Source organism: Somniosus microcephalus, chromosome 2 (genome assembly GCF_052327205.1).
Source record: "Somniosus microcephalus isolate GS21.2 chromosome 2, FLI_Smic_1.0, whole genome shotgun sequence".
NCBI classification, from domain to species: domain Eukaryota; kingdom Metazoa; phylum Chordata; class Chondrichthyes; order Squaliformes; family Somniosidae; genus Somniosus; species Somniosus microcephalus.
The window spans coordinates 184,177,802-184,195,240 of NC_140988.1; the positions used below are offsets into that span (position 1 = coordinate 184,177,802).

The window sequence follows — 17,439 nt, forward strand, 5'->3', positions numbered from 1 at the left end:
GCAAACATCTCCAGTTCTGACCTTATGATGGAGGAAAGTTCATTGATGAAGCAGCTGAAGATGGTTGGGCCAAGGCACTGCCCTGAGGAACTCCTGAAGCGATGTCCTGGGCCTGAGATGATTGACCTCCAGCAACCACAACCATTTTTCTTTATGTAAGGTATGACTCCAGCCAGTGGAGAGTTTTCCCCATGATTCCCATTGATTCAGTTTTACTAGGCTCCTTGATGTCACACTCTGTCTTGATGTCAAGGGCAGTCACTCTCACCTCACCTCTGGAATTCAACTTTTTTGTCCATGTTTGACCAAGGCTGTAATCAGGTCTGGAACCAAGTGAACCTGACTGAACCCAAACTGGGCATCGGTGAGCAGGTTATTGGTGTGTAAGTGCCACTTGATAGCACCGTCAGTGACATCTTCCATCACCTTGCTGATGCTTGAGAGTAGACTGATGGGGCGGTAAGTGGTCAGATTGGATTTGTCCTGCTTTTTGTGGACAGGAAATACCTGGGCAATTTTCCACTTTGTCGGGTAGATGCCAGTATTGTAGCTGTACTGGAACAGCTTGGCTAGAGGTGCGGCTAGTTCTGGTGCACAAGTCTTCAGCATGGCAGCCGGGATGTTGTTGGGGCCCACAGCCTTTGCTGTATCCAGTGTGCTCAGCCGTTTCTTGATAGCACGTGGAGGGAATCAAATTGGCTGAAGACTGGTTTCTGTGATGGTGGGGACCTCAGGAGGAGGCTGATATGGATCAGCCACTTGGCACTTCTGGCTGAAGATGATTGCAAACGCTTCAGCCTTGCCTTTTGCACTCGCGTGCTGGGCTCCGATATCATTGAGGTTGAGAATATTCATGGAGCCTCCTCCTCCCGTTAGTTGTTTAATAGTCCACCACCATTCATGACTGGATGTGGCAGGACTGCAGAGCTTTGACCTGATCCATTGTTTGTAGGATCACTTAGCCCTGTCTCTAGCATGCTGCTTCCGCTGTTTAGCATGCATGCAGTCCTGTGTTGCAGCTTTCCCAGGTTAGCACCTCATATTTAGGTACACCGGGTGCTGCTCCTGGCATGCGCTTCTACACTCCTCATTGAATCAGGGTTGGTCCCCTGGCTTGATGGTAATGGTAGAGTGAGGGATATGCCGGGCCATGAGTTTACAGATTGTGGTGGAATACAATTCTGCTAACGTATTATACAATAGCGACAAAAGTTTTAGAGCATGTCACTGATCTAGTTTTTGGAATAAAAGAAAATTTACAGACTTTTAATACTAATAGACAAATCACAGCATATACATTCACAGCAAACATACATTAGGGAAAACTGCAATTTACACATTTTTGTTGTAAACCTTTCACTTAAAATAGATGCAAGTGGAACTAGAAATACTACTATTCCTGAGACTGGTGTCCACAAAGTTTCAAGCACAATATTTACATGCAAGAGTTTGAACTCTTCCACATACTGTACATGAGGATACATGGTTAGTAATGTCTTACAGAAAATAAGGTATCCATTGGCATGGTCTGACAAAATGAATGAATACCAGTTATGTATGAAAATAAACCAATGTGCATTCTGTTCATAGCACACATTCAGATGTATGTTTTCAACATAAATATTATTTCCTTTTGTTACTTTGTAGATTTTCACCGTGTTCTACATTGTGCGGAAATGCAGATTTTGCTGTTAATACAAATACTGCATTCCATCAGATCATAGTGGAGTTCATTCCAACATCATATGCAACATTGTTCTCATTGGGGAATTGTGAAACTGGGTTGGGCAGGGTGAAGAAAAGAAAAAAGACATAGAATGAAAGAAGCGAAGAACTTGCATTTATACAGCACCTTTCACAACCTCAGCAAGTCCCAAAGTGCTTCACAGCTAATGAAATACTATTTTTATTAAAGTGTATTCACTGTTATAATGTAGGCAAATGCAGCAGCCAATTTGCACACAAGTTCCCACAAATGGCAATGGCTGGAATTGTTGGGGTGGTAGCAGGCGCGATTGGTGGCAGGTCGGGTAGGAAAGTTGTTATTTTTGACAGCGAGTCAGGAACCCGCTGTCATCCCACCCCACGCGCATTTCCCCCAGGTGCGTCTGTCATCGCAGAGCCAACCCAACCGGCAGCGACGGGCGACCCAATTGAAATAATTATCAGGCAGTTTACAGGCACTTAAGAGCCTTTTTTCACTTACTTTTTAAACTTCCCTGCATGTCCACGGGATTCATGCAGCTTGGGAACCACGCTGTTCGGGGAGCATGTCTGTCAACCTGAGGTGGGAGTTCCATGGCCATTGCTCCAGGTGATTACGTGACAGCATCAAATGTACAGTAAAAACTCCCACCTGACAGATGATCACTTTCCTCAGGCAGAAGCTGTTGCTCAGTTCATTTCCAGCACAGATTCTGCAGGCTGCAAATGTTTCCAGCAGTCTCCATCCAGTGTCACCTCATTGGAATAACTCACTCACCATTAACAGATCACTTGTCATTTGTATTTCACCTGCCATCTATTCCATCAACATGGGTGCCATTTATACTCTCTCACCTTGGTCCTCAGAATCGGACCACGATGAGCCCCAACACCAGCAGCACGAGGCACACCATCAGCACCAACAACAACACCAACCTTCTCCGCAATCACCTGATGCTGCACAGGACAGAGGGCATCAGCACCCAAGCACATTGATGTCCGGGAGGCCAGGGATGGCCTCATCATGGCCAGATTTAGTTAACTTTATGCTGTACACCCATATGGCTGCTACATGATGCGCTAGGTTGGCACCACCTGACACCAACATCATAAAGCATCCCTACAATGACCAAGCCATTCTTTTCACACTCACCACTATTGCGGGAGGTACCATTATGTCTCACCATTCACTGCAACTCACTAAGTCACTTCCAAAGGTGCACACAAATCTGTCCAAGATCAGAAAGTATTGAAAATAAAGATTTTTATGTTTGACACCACATTAACAGAAAGTTTACATAAACATTGGATAAAACACCCAAGTGGCTACCCTTCTGTGTTGTTCGTTGGTATGATTGCATTAGGATGAGGGTGAGTGTGAGGTGTGGCTAGTGAGATGGGGATGTGATAATGTAGATGGAGAGGAATGGGTGGAGGTGCAAGGTATATTGTTGTGAGTAAGGATGTGCAGGAGTAGGTTAGGGAAGGCAGAGTGATGGGGATGTGATGAGAGGCACAGCAGGATGCAGTTGAGTGTGACTTTATTAACGTTTCCTGATCTAATGAGATAATTGAAACGTTTGTGGTACTGCACCCAAGTTCTCCTGACCACATCCCTGCTTGTGACCTCCTCTGCAATGCTGTCTTGGTCTCCTGGGGAGGTCTCTTCCGCCCATCAGAAGGGAAGAGACCCTCCCTGCATGCATATGGAGAGTCATCGGAGAACCTGGGTGCAGCCCTCTGCCTCTGTGCAGTCATCGTCAGTGTTTGCAGCACTCCAATGCTGTAGTGCGCTGACAGCACTAGGTTAGATTAAACTTCAAATGTAATTTGGCCATGGTCCTTTAAAAGATGCCGGCTGAAAACGCGGCATGAATGACATCACCACACCCGCTCCATTTCATTGGGCCAGGTAATGCGCTGGGCGGGCTTAATAGACCCCATTAAGGTAAGTTCATTTTCAACAGCAGGATAGAGCCAGCCATGGGGTTGCGACCCGCCACGGACACCGCCCGCGTCGAACCCGCCCAGGTAGGCAAAATTCTGGCTAATGAAATAAATGACCAGGTAATTTTTTTTAATTGATGTTGGTTGAGTGATAAATGTTGGTCAGCGGTGAAAATGAGAGGAACAGACTGGAAAATATACAGATGTGGCTCCCCTGATAATGCATATTGAACTATTTAACACTGGCATAAAACCATTTAAAATGAATGGGTTAACACCGATTAAGATATCTAGGCATGAAGAATGGGCACTTAGCAAGGTACCAGAGGGCTGCCAATGGCCTTGAACCATACTTCATAATAAATCACCATCTGGAGGAGAAAAGAAAATTGTGAATGGGAGGGGCAAATAAATAAAAATAAAAGACAGATGCACATCAGTGGGAACCAAGCTAGGGAAAGAAAAGGAGTTTAGCAGGAGGAAAGTTAAATCAGTAATGTGACAGTCTCAGTGACGGGGATAGGACACATGCAGTGGTGTTGGGAAATGGTGACAGCAATGGCACAGAAGATTCATATCATCACTGCTCTAAACTCTTGTGCATGTGGTATAAACCTGTTGATCAAATAAGTTGCAAATATTTAAGGCTTCTACTAAGTATGTCACACAAAAACAACTGAACATAAAACTAATAAATGTAACAGCAAAGTCATTAGCATTGCAAATGTCTGCAAATAAGCTCTTAAGTGGGCTGGATCATTTACTGAAAAAGATGATGACACAAGTGACATCAGAATGAACACTTCCCATCACCAAAAGAATCTGCTTCTACTAATGTATTAATTTTAATAAAAAATAATGTATTTTTAAAAGCTCCACTACAATAGCGAGAACTTGAGGCAGCTGACAATATGTGGCAGCTGACAATATGTGGCAGGCTGTTGTGAGCAATTTTCAGGAACTAAATCTACTCAAGAACTCCAAGGTGGCAATAACCTCTCTTTAAAATGTATTTCTCTCCATGGAGATTATCTTTATTTTGAGAGATATATTTAGAGGAGAAACCAGCTCCATTCCTTGTGAGTTCATAAGAAAAAAATCCTTTTTGACATGGGTCTGATGATGGCATAGAACCTACAATAAAACTTCAATCAAGTGCCAAATAAAATAATAGCACAGTCTTTTCTCAGTGTGAAGGCCATCGATAACACAGCAAATTGAAGAAAATATTAAATATTTTGACCAACCTAATTTCCATCACCAATAGTTATAAATACCACATCAACTGACATGAGGGCTTGCTCATTTACTTAAAAAACATTTCCCCTCAGATTCAATCAAAATGTATTGTTATTTTCCTCCATTCCATGATCCTGTAGAGTGCTGCTCTTGATTTAACTATAAGGTGTGAAAAGGAATGGTTTGTAGCCAAGTAAAAAATAAACACCTGTGATTATAAAGTCACCGGCATAGAAAACAATCTTTGGAATGCTAATGCTAAGCATCTACCTGACTATAGTTGTCCTTAAAATAGTACAAAGTCATGACAATTATCTCCAGGTACTCCTGTAATTATTACTATTATAAGCATTCACAAATTTTGAACCTTAATAATTTTTGTAAAGCCATACAGAACTCCACATAAAATAAACTGAGAAATGTAATGCAAAAAAGCAATAGTCTTGCTGGTGGATTCTCTGTGCTGAAGCAATAGGTAAAGTACTACTACCTTCCACTCCTCTCCCCCTCAAATAATTAGTACATTTCATTAATACATTTTTGCTTCTAGCATAAAGAACACACGCTGTAAAATTCAGTACACTGCATCTATGGGTCTTATCACTGGCAAAAATCTATGCTAATTAATAAAAATAATTACTAAAACAAATACATTATTCATCTTAACACAATGAACATACCCTCCAGGTGTAATAAGTGTAGAGTTATTAATGAAATATGGAAAATTCACAATATTGACTGTCATTTCCTTCTCCTTCCGACTTCTCTACTTTTTCAAATTAGAAAATCAAAGTAGTGTATGAATCTCATGTTTTCAACTCATGGATAATACAATTTTATGTTTGCATTGGGAGTTGGGGGCTGTTGCCTGCCAGTATGCAATAATAATGATAACACATCACTGTTGGTAAATAGAAAACTTGTGGAAACAGTTTTCTTGTTTTATTCCAAGAACAACTCTAACCTATTTAATGAAGTCACCATTACAATCCTGTGTCTTGCCCCTTTAGCACATTTTGACCTCAATGCTGTCAAACACTGACAGAACAACTGTCAAACTCCATGTGGACATGGTCCCTTTAAGGAAACCGGCTGATGACGCATCATCAAATGACGTCATCAGGCCCGCTTCCTGTTAATTAGCCGGGAAGCCTGCAGGGCGGGCTTAACAAGGTCAATCAAGGGAAAATCACGTCTACAGAGCGGATGCAGCTGGGAGCGGGACCGGAACCAGGAAACCAGCTCTCCTGCCAGCATCCCGCCTCCAGAATTAAATTCGCGGCCTTTACTTTCCATGTGGAGGAATTCTACTTATAACACAGCAATTTAGAACAAGGAAGTTACAAATTCTAAAAACAATAAAAAACACAAATTGCTGGAAATCGGAAACAGAAAATGCTGGAAATGAGCAACAGGTCAGTCAGGATCAGTAAAGAGAAGAAAAAAGTAATGCTTTGTGTGAACATGGTTCTGAAGAAGGGTACACCCCCAAACCATTAACCTGTCTTTTCAAATTACAGTTCCTCCTACTTCCTGCAATTGTTGTGACTCAATAGCACTCAGAGTTCCTGGTGGGGCATGTTACCCAGAGTAAAGCACTTGTTTTTGGGAGAAACGTTTTGAAACCCAGTAGTATCAGTATCATATTCCACATAAGACTTTTTCCACTGGTTCCTCTTGAGTCATACAGTATAGAATGAGGAAAACATATCTTCTCTACTATGGTGAAAAAACAAAAGTGTTATAAATTGAAATTCTTTAGCATTGTGCACTGAGGATAAAGACTGAAAATGGTTTTGGTGAATACCCTATTATTTCATTTTTCAGTAGGTAATAATCAATATAATCATTTATTCTACTCTACCATTACAGATGTGGGAATAGTCTGTCTTTAATAGAATTCAGTTCACAATATAAGATGCAGAAACTTCCATATCACATCCGACAGAGAAAGTGCTGATGTACTGTTTTCAACTGAATTACATTTTCTCCTTGATCTCAAATTAAATTTAAGAGCTTTATCATAAATTTTAATTCAGGGCAATAATCTTTAAACAACATGAGTAAACCAAAATATGAAGTTAGAAAGCAAATTATGCTATATTTTCTCCATGATTTTCATCAGTACTTGCTGTAGAACCCTCAAATATTGACAGATCTGTGGTCAACAGGTTGTGCAATTGAGAATCTGAATTTCTTTTGGAAGTCGTGTTTGATGACACACAAGCTATGTTATTATCCAGAGCATCGGATGGTTCATTAATTGTGTTATTTCGAATCCACTGGTCTCTCTCAGAATCAGATTGGTTGGCTGCCTCTGGACTGGCTAATGGGGATTCAAATACAGATGCAATAGCATCATGATTCTGAGATGTCACTATGCACTGCCCTTCATGAGCACTTGTTTTGTTACTGCCATCACTGAACTCAGTGGTAACTAACTTCTCAGTCATTTTTGCTATGTCATTCCCTGAGTGGGATTGGGACATTGATGGATAAGTATCCATTGTCTGGGAGTCTGTTTCCAAAGGCAAAAGTACTGGACTTCCACAGCTATCCTTTTGTTCCACCTGCATTTCTTCAGATCCTGTGGATTTTTTCTCTTTACCAACCAACTCTGGTGCTGCAGGCTGAGGCGGAGTTCCTTGACCTTTTAATTGATCTGTGGATTAACCAAATATTTTTTTTAAATCAATAGGAGGATGTGTTATATGAAAAGTTGGATCTATGCATCTATATATATATATAAAGTATGCGTGCGGTAAACTCAAAAGTTATAGAGCGTACCTACACATATGTTATATCAAAAGAAAGCTTATGATTAGGGGAGTGTCACAGGTGTGTTTATGTTTTGGTCAGACAAATATTTTTTGGACAGTTTACAAAAAACGGACAAAATCCGCTCATTTCAGCTCATTAGCGTTGAGTGACGTGATGGTTGACCAATCCTACGGGGGAACCGCGGTATGATGCGTCACGGGGGGCATTTCATGGCGTGTGGGCGGGGCCTAAGCCTGCGGCCTGCCGTGAGTGCGGGACCGGGAAAAGAGAGGGAAGGAGAGAGAGAGAGAGGGAAGGAGAGAGAGAGAGAAAAAGAGAGAGGGGGAAGGAGAGAGAGAGAGGGGGAAGGAGAGAGAGAGAGAGGGAGAGTGAAGGAGAGAGTGTGGGAAGGAGATAGAGAAGAGAGGAAGACACCCCGGGGAAGGGGTTGGACTCAGAGCCCGGCCGTGGTGACCCGGAACCCCCGTGCGTGGCCTAGCGCCTCAGGCCCGGCCCGACTCACCTCAGCTCAGTTCCCGCCCGCCGCTCCTCCGCTCGCTGTCTCTCGGGCCGCGCGGTTCTCTCTGTCTCTGTATCTCTTTCCCGTCTCTCTCTCCTTCCCCCCCTCTCTCTCTCTCTCCTTCCCCCCCTCTCTCTCTCTCTCCTTCCCCCCCTCTCTCCTTCCCTCTCTCTCTCTCTCCCTCTCTCCTTCCCTCCCTCTCTCTCTCCTCTCTCTCCCTCCCCTTCCCTCTCTCCTTCTCTTTCTCTCCTTCCCTCTCTCTCTCCTTCCCTCTCTCTATCTCTCTCCTTCCCCCTCTCTCTCTCCTTCCCCCCTCTCTCTCTCCTTCCCCCCCTCTCTCTCTCTTTCCCCCCTCTCTCTCTCTCTCCTTCCCCCCCTCTCTCTCTCTCTCTCTCTCTCCTTCCCCCCCTCTCTCTCTCTCACCTCCCCCCCCCCCTCTCTCTCCTTCCCCCTCTCTCTCTCTTCAGGCCCGGCCCGGCCCGACTCACCTCAGCTCAGCTCCCGCTCCGGCCCGCCGCTCCCCCGCTCACTGTCTCTCGGGCTGCGCGGTTCTCTCTGTCTCTGTATCTCTTTCCCGTCTCTCTCTCCTTCCCCCTCTCTCTCTCTCCTTCCCCCCATCTCTCTCTCCTTCCCCCCTCTCTCTCCTTCCCCCTCTCTCTCTCCTTCCTCCTCTCTCTCCTTCCCCCTCTCTCTCCTTCCCCCTCTCTCTCCTTCCCCCTCTCTCTCTCTCTTTCCCCCCCTCTCTCTCTCCCTCCCCTCTCTCCTTCACTCTCTCTCTCTCTCCTTCCCCCCTCTCCTTCCCCCCCTCTCTCTCTCTCTCTCTCTCCTTCCCCCCTCTCTCTCTCCTTCCCCCCTCTCTCTCTCCTTCCCCCTCTCTCTCTCCTTTCCCCCGCTCTCTCTCATTAATGTCAATGATAACATTGCAAAATTATAATTCTGCTTGCTACCTCCAAATTCACATAGAAGGAAAACTGTAAAACCTGGAGTACGGTGGCATAGTGGTTAGCACTGTTGCCTCACAGCGCCAGGGACCCGGGTTCGAATCCGGCCTCGGGCGACTGTCTGTGTGGAGTTTGCACATTCTCCCCGTGTTTGCGTGGGTTTCCTCCGGGTGCTCCGGTTTCCTCCCACAGTCCAAAGATGTGCGGGTTAGGTTGATTGGCTATGATAAATTGACCCTTAGTGTTAGGGGGATTAAATACGTGGGGTTACGGGGATAGGGTGGGATATGTGTCGGTGCAGGCTCGATGGGCCGAAATGGCCTCTATCTGCACTGTGGGGTTTCTGTGATTCTGTGATATGGCTACTGTCGATCCCCATTAACAAAAAACGAAGTTAAAGAACCACCTCCTGGGTGCTTAGCAAGAGTTCTTCAATCCCAACAGTTTTGCAGAGGGTTCTTCAGTTCCCTCGGCAACGCCGGGTACTCCAGGCTAGTATGATATAAAGGATTAGGTCAACATTAACAACAGCTAAACTGCCATTGTATTCACTTTATAATAAATTTAAAAAACTGTTGTGGATCAGCTATATAACATCTGTTGCATAAAAATAGAGCTGAAAAAATAATTAAAATAAAGGACATTCTCCATTTTAAGAGCATAACAGGCACTCATAGTTATAATTCAGAACAATTAAATTAGTACAAATGCTTTGTGTTGTACTCAACACCATATCAAAACTATCCACTATTTTTAAGCCCTAACTCATTGCATAATATGGTTTCTAAACTTTGACAAAAAATTGAAAGGCCACCAAATTGATGAAGGATAAGGGTAATATATTTCATAAGCAGTGATGTATAAATACAGATCTTCTGTAGCACTGCTCACAAACCCCAACTTATCTAAAACTTTGCAACCCATGTCCTATCCCACATACTCATTATACTGGTCCTTGCTGATCTCAGTTGGCTCTCTATTTCCCAACACATCAATATCACAATCCTCACTTCAGCTGGTGCCATCACCACTCTCTACAGTCTTAGGCGTTTTCAATGGAAGAAATAAAAGTTCGACACTGGAGCTGGTACAGCTCTTTAAAATGCTGACAGACACATAATGCAGATATAAGCAGATATCCTAACTTGCAACAGTAATCAGAAACTGGAGAAGTACAAAATTAACAAGCCTCAAGCAAAACTAGATATTTTTCAAGGATTTTTTTCTCATAAAAAAATAATGGATAAGGTGTTATAGACTCACAGAAAAAAATGTTACTGTTCTGTCAATTAGTTTTAAAAAAAGTTGCTGGATTGTAAATTACAAGATTAAAGATAGATATCAGTGTCAACATTCCTTATGGAGATTTTCATATTCATTTGTATCTACACCTGTCATATCTGGTGACACCCGCCCAGTCTGATTTCCCCATTAAAATGACAGCCTCTGACACTGCACTAACCACCAGCTGACTGTGGGGCAAAGGTCTGAAATTTCTATCACAGTTCCAATGTCATATTAAATAAAAACAGAAAATGCTGGAAACACTCAGCCGGTCAGGCAGCATCTGTAGAGAGAGAAACAGAGCTAACGTTTCAAGTCAGATTGACCAATGTCATATTGTTTTTCTGGAACTGATTCTTTTCCCTCTGAAGCGAGTTTATTTTCAGCTATTTAGTGAGTGTTTTCTGCTTTTAATTGTACATATTTTCCTATCCTATAACTTTTACAGAACTCTTTTATGGCTGGGAAGCCTGACCTGCTCCCTTTTCTGCCTTTCTGCTAGAACTTGCTATGCCTCTCCCGCGCCCCCTGTCTGTCTCTTTTAACCAAATAGCGAGGCTGCATTCAGGGCCTTGCTCTGCCTCTCCCCTCTTCTCTTTCAGGATTGCCATGGCTCTCACTTGTGAACCAGTGTGTCTCTCACACTCTCCAAAATATATTCCCATCCCCTGCCCCATTCATGTCTGCTGGCCCGCTCTTCTTCCATGCTGTGTCTCCGCAGTCCTCTTACTGATTTTTCGATCTTCACCATGGGGTGCTGCCAAATTGGCCCAGTCTCACTGCCCCCTGCATTTCAAGCTTATTCCCTGTTCACTTCCATCTTCCACGGCCTGACTCTACCTTGTTGTACCACCAGTGTCTTCTGGTTCTAATTTTTGATCTTCATCACGGGGTGCTACCAATTGACCCAATCTCACTGTGGCTCACACTTCCTGCTCCCACATTTGTTTGTACTCCCTCTCATCTTCAGATACACAATTTTTAAATGTCCCCATGTACAACATATAAGAAAACTAGTGCAAGGTTGATTGTGCAGAATTAGGTTTAAACATTAAAAATTCCTCATGGGTTTTACACATTATTGCAAATTAACTAAACTACATAATGCTAATCTGCAGCACATATCCATTAAATAACATAACAAATTTATAAAGTAAGATAATGCGCAATTCAGTAGAATAAGCTTCCTTATCTATTCCATTGGTTTTGCGTGAATGACGGAAGTTTCTTCATTCATTTATTTATGTATAAAGGGCTACGGCCAATTAGTTCTCTTAACAGTAATAGGATTACTAAATAAAAAGTTACATACTCAAACAATTGGGATTTGAACCAATGGATGTAGTATATTTGGATTTCCAAAAGGCATTTGATAAGGTGCCATATAAAAGGTTGTTAATCAAGATAAGGGCACACAGGGTTGGGGTATGGTATTACAGGTAGCATGGATAAAGGATTGGTTAACAGACAGAAAACTGAGAGTAGGGATAAACAGGCCATTTTCAGGTTGGCAGGCTGTAACTAGTGGGGTGTTGTAAGGATCACTGTTGGGGCCTCAGCTATTTACAATCTATATGAATGACTGAGACGAAGGGACCGAGTGTAATGTATCCAAGTTTACATACATACGAATTAGGAGCAGGAGTAGGCCACTCGACTTCTCGAGCCTGCTCCGCCATTCAATAAGATCATGGCTGATCTGATTACTCCACATTCCCACCTACCCCGATAACCTTTCACCCCCTTGCTTATCAAGAATCTATCTACCTCTGCCTTAAAAATATTCAAAGACTCTGCTTCCACCGCCCTCTGAGGAAGAGAGTTCCAAATACTCACGACCCTCTGTGAGAAAAAAATTCTTCTCATCTCTGTCTTAAATGGCGACCCCTTATTTTTAAACAGTGACCCCTAGTTCTAGATTCTCCCACAAGAGGAAACATCCTCTCTACATCCACCCTGTCAAGACCCCACAGGATCTTATATGTTTCAATCAAGTCACCCCTTACTCTTCTAAACTCCAGCGGATACAAGCCTAGCCTGTCCAACTTTTCCTCATCAGACAACCCGCCCATTCCAGGTATTAGTCTAGTAAACCTCTGAACTGCTTCCAACGCATTTACATCCTTCCTTAAATAAGCGGCCAATCCTGCACACAGTACTCCAGATGTAGTCTCACCAATGCCCTGTATAACTGAAGCATAACCTCCCTACTTTTGTATTCAATTCCCCTCGCAATAAACAATAACATTCTATTAGCTTTCCTAATTACTTGCTGTACCTGCATGTAATGTATGTAATGTATATATACCTTAAGGGAGAGAACTACTTTTTACAGCTCCTGCATACTGTAGTACCGGCAGTGACCACACCTGTATATAAACCCTGAGTACTGATCTGTACAATTAGTTCTAGAGTAACCCTCATTCAGTAAACACCTGTTGAATCGTTCCCTGCAGTCTGTTGTCTGATTATTGAAGGACACAACATTAAGATACACGGACATAACATTGGCGATGAGCAGATTCGAACCTACCTGCAACTCTGCATCACCTCCCAGGGATTCGCTCCTGGAGAACAGTGGAAGAAGGTCAAGTCCAGATGCACAGGCGTCGACCACGGGCAACCGCCCAGTCATCCAGCGGAGATTTGAGCATCGCAGGGGAGGCTGTCGAGAGCCAGGCTTGGCTTTCCAGTCACGGTGGTCCAGCGAAACGGGCTGGCAACAGGTACTGCGCAGACCCTTCCCAGACAGCGACGGGCTAGAGCCCGACCGAGCGGCACAGAAAAAGGCCAAGCAGCGTCGACGGGGGAGAGAGAGAGAGGGCAGAGCGCACAGGGCGCAGCTGGTGTTCAGGACCGCGCGGCGTCAACAGGGGAGAGAGGCGCGCAGGAAAACGCGCAGAGCGCAGCCGGTGTTCAAGGGCCGAGCAGCATCAACGAGGTAGAGAGGCGCACAGGAAAACGCAAGGCGCTGCCATTGCCACGAGGACCGCAGAGAGCGGCGTTGGCAGCAGCACAGGAGCAGCGCACGAAACCCACAGGGCGTCGCCATTTGTCACGAGGACCGCCGAGAGCGGCGTTGGCAGCAGCGCGGGAGACGCCATTTAAGCTGCAGCGGGGAAGGAAAGCGCGGGAGACGCCATTTTAATCCAGTCTAACCACACCCAAAAATGCCGAAGACTGGCAGTATCACAGCGTTCGACAATGAAGTCGAAGATTGGATGACATATGTCGAATGCATAGAAGTATACTGCAAGGCGAATGAAGTGCCAGATAACAAGAAAGCGCTGGTATTGTTGAATTCAATGGGTGCAAAAACATATGGCTTACTACGAAACCTAGTAACCCCAGAGAAGCCAGTAGAAAAGGATTTTGAAAACATAGTGTCAATCCTGCAGGACCACTTAAACCCCACACCGCTGCTGATAGCAGAAAGATTTAAGTTTCACAAAAGGAACCAGCATAAAGATGAAAGTAATGCTGAGTATTTAACGGAACTGCGCAAGCTATCGAAACACTGCCAGTTTGGAACAGGACTAGCAGATACTTTAAGGGACAAGTTTGTGTGTGGGCTTCAAAGTGAAGGAACCCAGAAACGGCTTCTATCAGAAAAGGATCTTACGCTGGATAAGGCTTTCAGCATTGCAGTATCACACGAAACAGCAGCACGGGGCGCTGCAGAGATACAACGGAGACCGCAAGAATATGGCACAAATGAAATGTCATACGGAACAGTGAAGTGCTATCGCTGCGGCAGAACAACACACGACCATAATGATTGCTGGTTCAAGGACAAAGTGTGCAGACAGTGTGGAAAAGTAGGACACATAGCAAGAGTCTGCAGGTCGGGAAAGAAAACCAGCAGCAAGAAATCTCCACAGGAGAAGTACAAGAAGGTACATAAGGTGACGGAGAGTAGTTCAGACGAACAGAAGAGTGATACAGACTCCGGAAGCAAGGAGCTGGGTTGTCTGAAACTACATAATGTGATCAAAACGGAGGATCACCAAACTATCTGGGTCACGCTCAAGATAGCAGGAGTCCAAGTGAAAATGGAATTGGACACAGGATCAGCCCTAACAGTCATAAACCGAAGGGACTACAAGCGGCTATTCTCACATATACCCTTGAGAGATACAAAGATTGTCCTGAAGACATACACGGGGCAAAAAGTCTACCCCAAAGGAAAAATAAGGGTGAACGTTATATATAACGGCAAGGAAACACCAAAAATGGACCTATATGTATTGCCAGATGGAGGACCACCACTACTAGGACGTGAATGGATCCGGAAGATACAGCTAGATTGGCATTCCATACAAGCACTGACTGTAGATGCCAAAAAGGATGATGACGTCACACCTGGACAACTGTCAAAAATGCTAACTGACGCACAAGAAGTGTTCCAGCAGGGACTCAGAACACTAAAAGGCATAACAGCGACGATCAAAATAGAGGAAAATGCAAGCCCAAAGTTTTTTAAGGCCAGACCGGTACCTTATGCGATCCGCCCAGCCGTCGAAGCAGAGCTGGAAGGTTTGGAACGTTCAGGAGTACTGTCCAAAGCGGACTGGAGCGAGTGGGCTACGCCCATCGTTCCTGTAATGAAGAGGTCATTGAGTAATATGCCTGGGGAACCAAAGAAGGTTCGCATCTGTGGGGACTTTAAGGTGACAGTGAACCCAGTCCTTCACACTGTACAATATCCGCTTCCGCGGATTGAAGATATTTTTGCCTCGCTATCTGGAGGGGAACTCTTCACTAAGATTGATCTGGCCCAGGCGTACCTGCAAATGGAGGTAGAAGAAGCCTCGAAACAGTACCTCATGATCAACACTCATAAAGGTCTCTACCAAAAGAACCAGCTGGTGTTCGGGGTAGCATCAGCTCCGGCTATTTGGCAAAGGGCAATGGAACAAGTCCTGCAAGGGATTCCAGGGCCCCAGTGTTATTTGGACGACATCCTGGTCACGGGCGAAAATGACAGCGATCACCTCGCCAACCTGGAGCAGGTGCTCACTAGATTGAAGGAATATGGGCTCCGAGCTAATCGTCAGAAATGCGAGTTTTTCCAGAAGGAGATCTCGTATTGTGGCCACGTTATTGATAAAGAGGGGTTACATAAGTCCCCTGAAAAGATTGAGGCAGTAGTCAAGGCTCCAGCACTGGAAAATGTGTCACAACTGAGGTCGTTCCTCGGGCTGGTGAACTACTACCATAAGTTCTTGCCGAATTTGTCTACCGTACTATACCCACTGAACACCCTACTGCAAACGGGGGTACCATGGAAGTGGAGTGACGAATGTAAACGAGCTTTCCAGAAGAGCAAAGCATTGATCACATCAAAAGAGGTGTTGGCTCATTTCAACCCAGCACTACCAATTCGGTTGGCGTGTGATGCATCACCCTATGACATTGGAGCGGTGCTGTCGCACAAATTCCCGGACGGCTCGGAGAGGCCAGTAGCCTTTGCGTCTCGGTCACTAACCTCAGCCGAGCGTAACTACGCCCAGATTGACAGGGACGCCCTCAGCCTAGTGTGGGGAGTGAAAAAGTTCAATCACTATCTGCACAGGCAGAAGTTCACCTTGCCAACCGACCACCAACCACTTGTCTCCATCTTTAATCCAAAGAAGGGCGTTCCGGTGATGACTGCGCAACGGCTACAAAGATGGTCCCTTTTTCTAGGGGCGCACCAATATGAAATCGAGTATAAGGGCACGAAACAGCATGGAAACGCTGATGGGCTATCTCGCCTGCCACTGCCTACTGCGGAGGAAGCACCAGCAGTGGATCCTGTCGAAATATTTCATTCGACTATAATTGAATGCTTGCCAGTAACTAACGCTGGTATAGAGAAGGAGACCCGAAATGACCCGACAGTGTCTCGGGTATATGATTTGACGGTGAAGGGATGGCCAGCACATGGCGACTCACTGTTGCCAGCATTCTCATCCAGAAGAGAACAGCTGTCAGTATGCCAGGGGACCTTGATGTGTGGATCCCGAGTGGTAATTCCACCCAAGTTAGGGAGAGAGTGCTCAATGAGCTTCACGAAGGTCATCTGGGAGGGGTGAAAATGAAAAGCCTTGCTAGGGCTTATGTGTGGTGGCCGGGGATCGATCAGCAAATCGAGGACCTGACAAAGAGCTGCTCAGGATGCCAGAAGGTCCAAAATGCACCACCACATGCCCCTCTACACCCATGGGAGTGGCCCTCATCTCCATGGCAACGGGTGCATATTGATTTTGCTGGTCCATTCATGGACTCAATGTTTTTAATAGCCGTGGATGCGCACTCGAAATGGCCTGAGGTGATCAAAATGTCCTCCACCACCACGGAGAAAACTATTGCAGTCCTACGGACCATTTTTGCCAGGAACGGCTTGCCAGAGCAGATTTGCTCGGATAACGGACCACAGTTTGTGTCCGAAGAGTTTCGAAGATTTATGAAAAGGAATGGGGTAAGGCATTACACATCCGCCCCGTATCATCCAGCCACAAATGGATTGGCTGAGAGGTTCGTACAAACCTTTAAAAAAGCCGTAAAGGCCATGTGCGATGACGACATTCCACTGCAGCATAAGGTGGACAATTTCCTGTTAGCCTACAGAAATGCGACACATGCAGTCACCAACCAGGCCCCGGCCATGATGTTCTTTAACCGAAGGTTGAGATCTCGTCTGAATTTGCTCAGACCAAATGTACGAAGAGATGTTGAGAGTAAGCAATTCCAGCACATCAATGAGAAGCCGACAAGGAGCTTCAATGTAAGGCAACCAGTCTTGGCCCGCGACTACCGAACAGAGAAATGGCAACCAGGAACGATATGCACACGGCAGGGGTCACTAATGTACACAGTGGATGTTGGGGAGAACATTGTGAGACGCCATGCTGACCAGATCCTAGAGTCACAGGAACAAGTCAACTCCATGTCTCGGCCATACGTACCTGGTGAGGAACCCGACGTACAGGTCGCATCTACCTCAGAAACAATAGCATTGGAAGCTGATGAATCAACTGACGACAGGGCGCTAGAATCGCC

At 45.1% G+C, this 17,439-nt stretch overlaps 1 protein-coding gene across 2 annotated transcripts in view; it reads right to left on the minus strand.

Annotated features, from left to right (window-relative positions):
* Positions 1 to 1,233: 1,233 nt before the first annotated feature.
* Positions 1,234 to 17,439, minus strand: part of ccdc149a (coiled-coil domain containing 149a) — a 198,742-nt gene continuing 182,536 nt past the window's right edge. For both annotated transcript variants that reach the window (XM_085967855.1, XM_085967865.1), the window contains exon 12: positions 1,234 to 7,552. In XM_085967855.1, the coding sequence (XP_085823981.1) occupies positions 6,984 to 7,552 (569 nt within the window). In that variant the 3' untranslated portion in view covers positions 1,234 to 6,983. The remainder of the gene's footprint in view (positions 7,553 to 17,439) is intronic.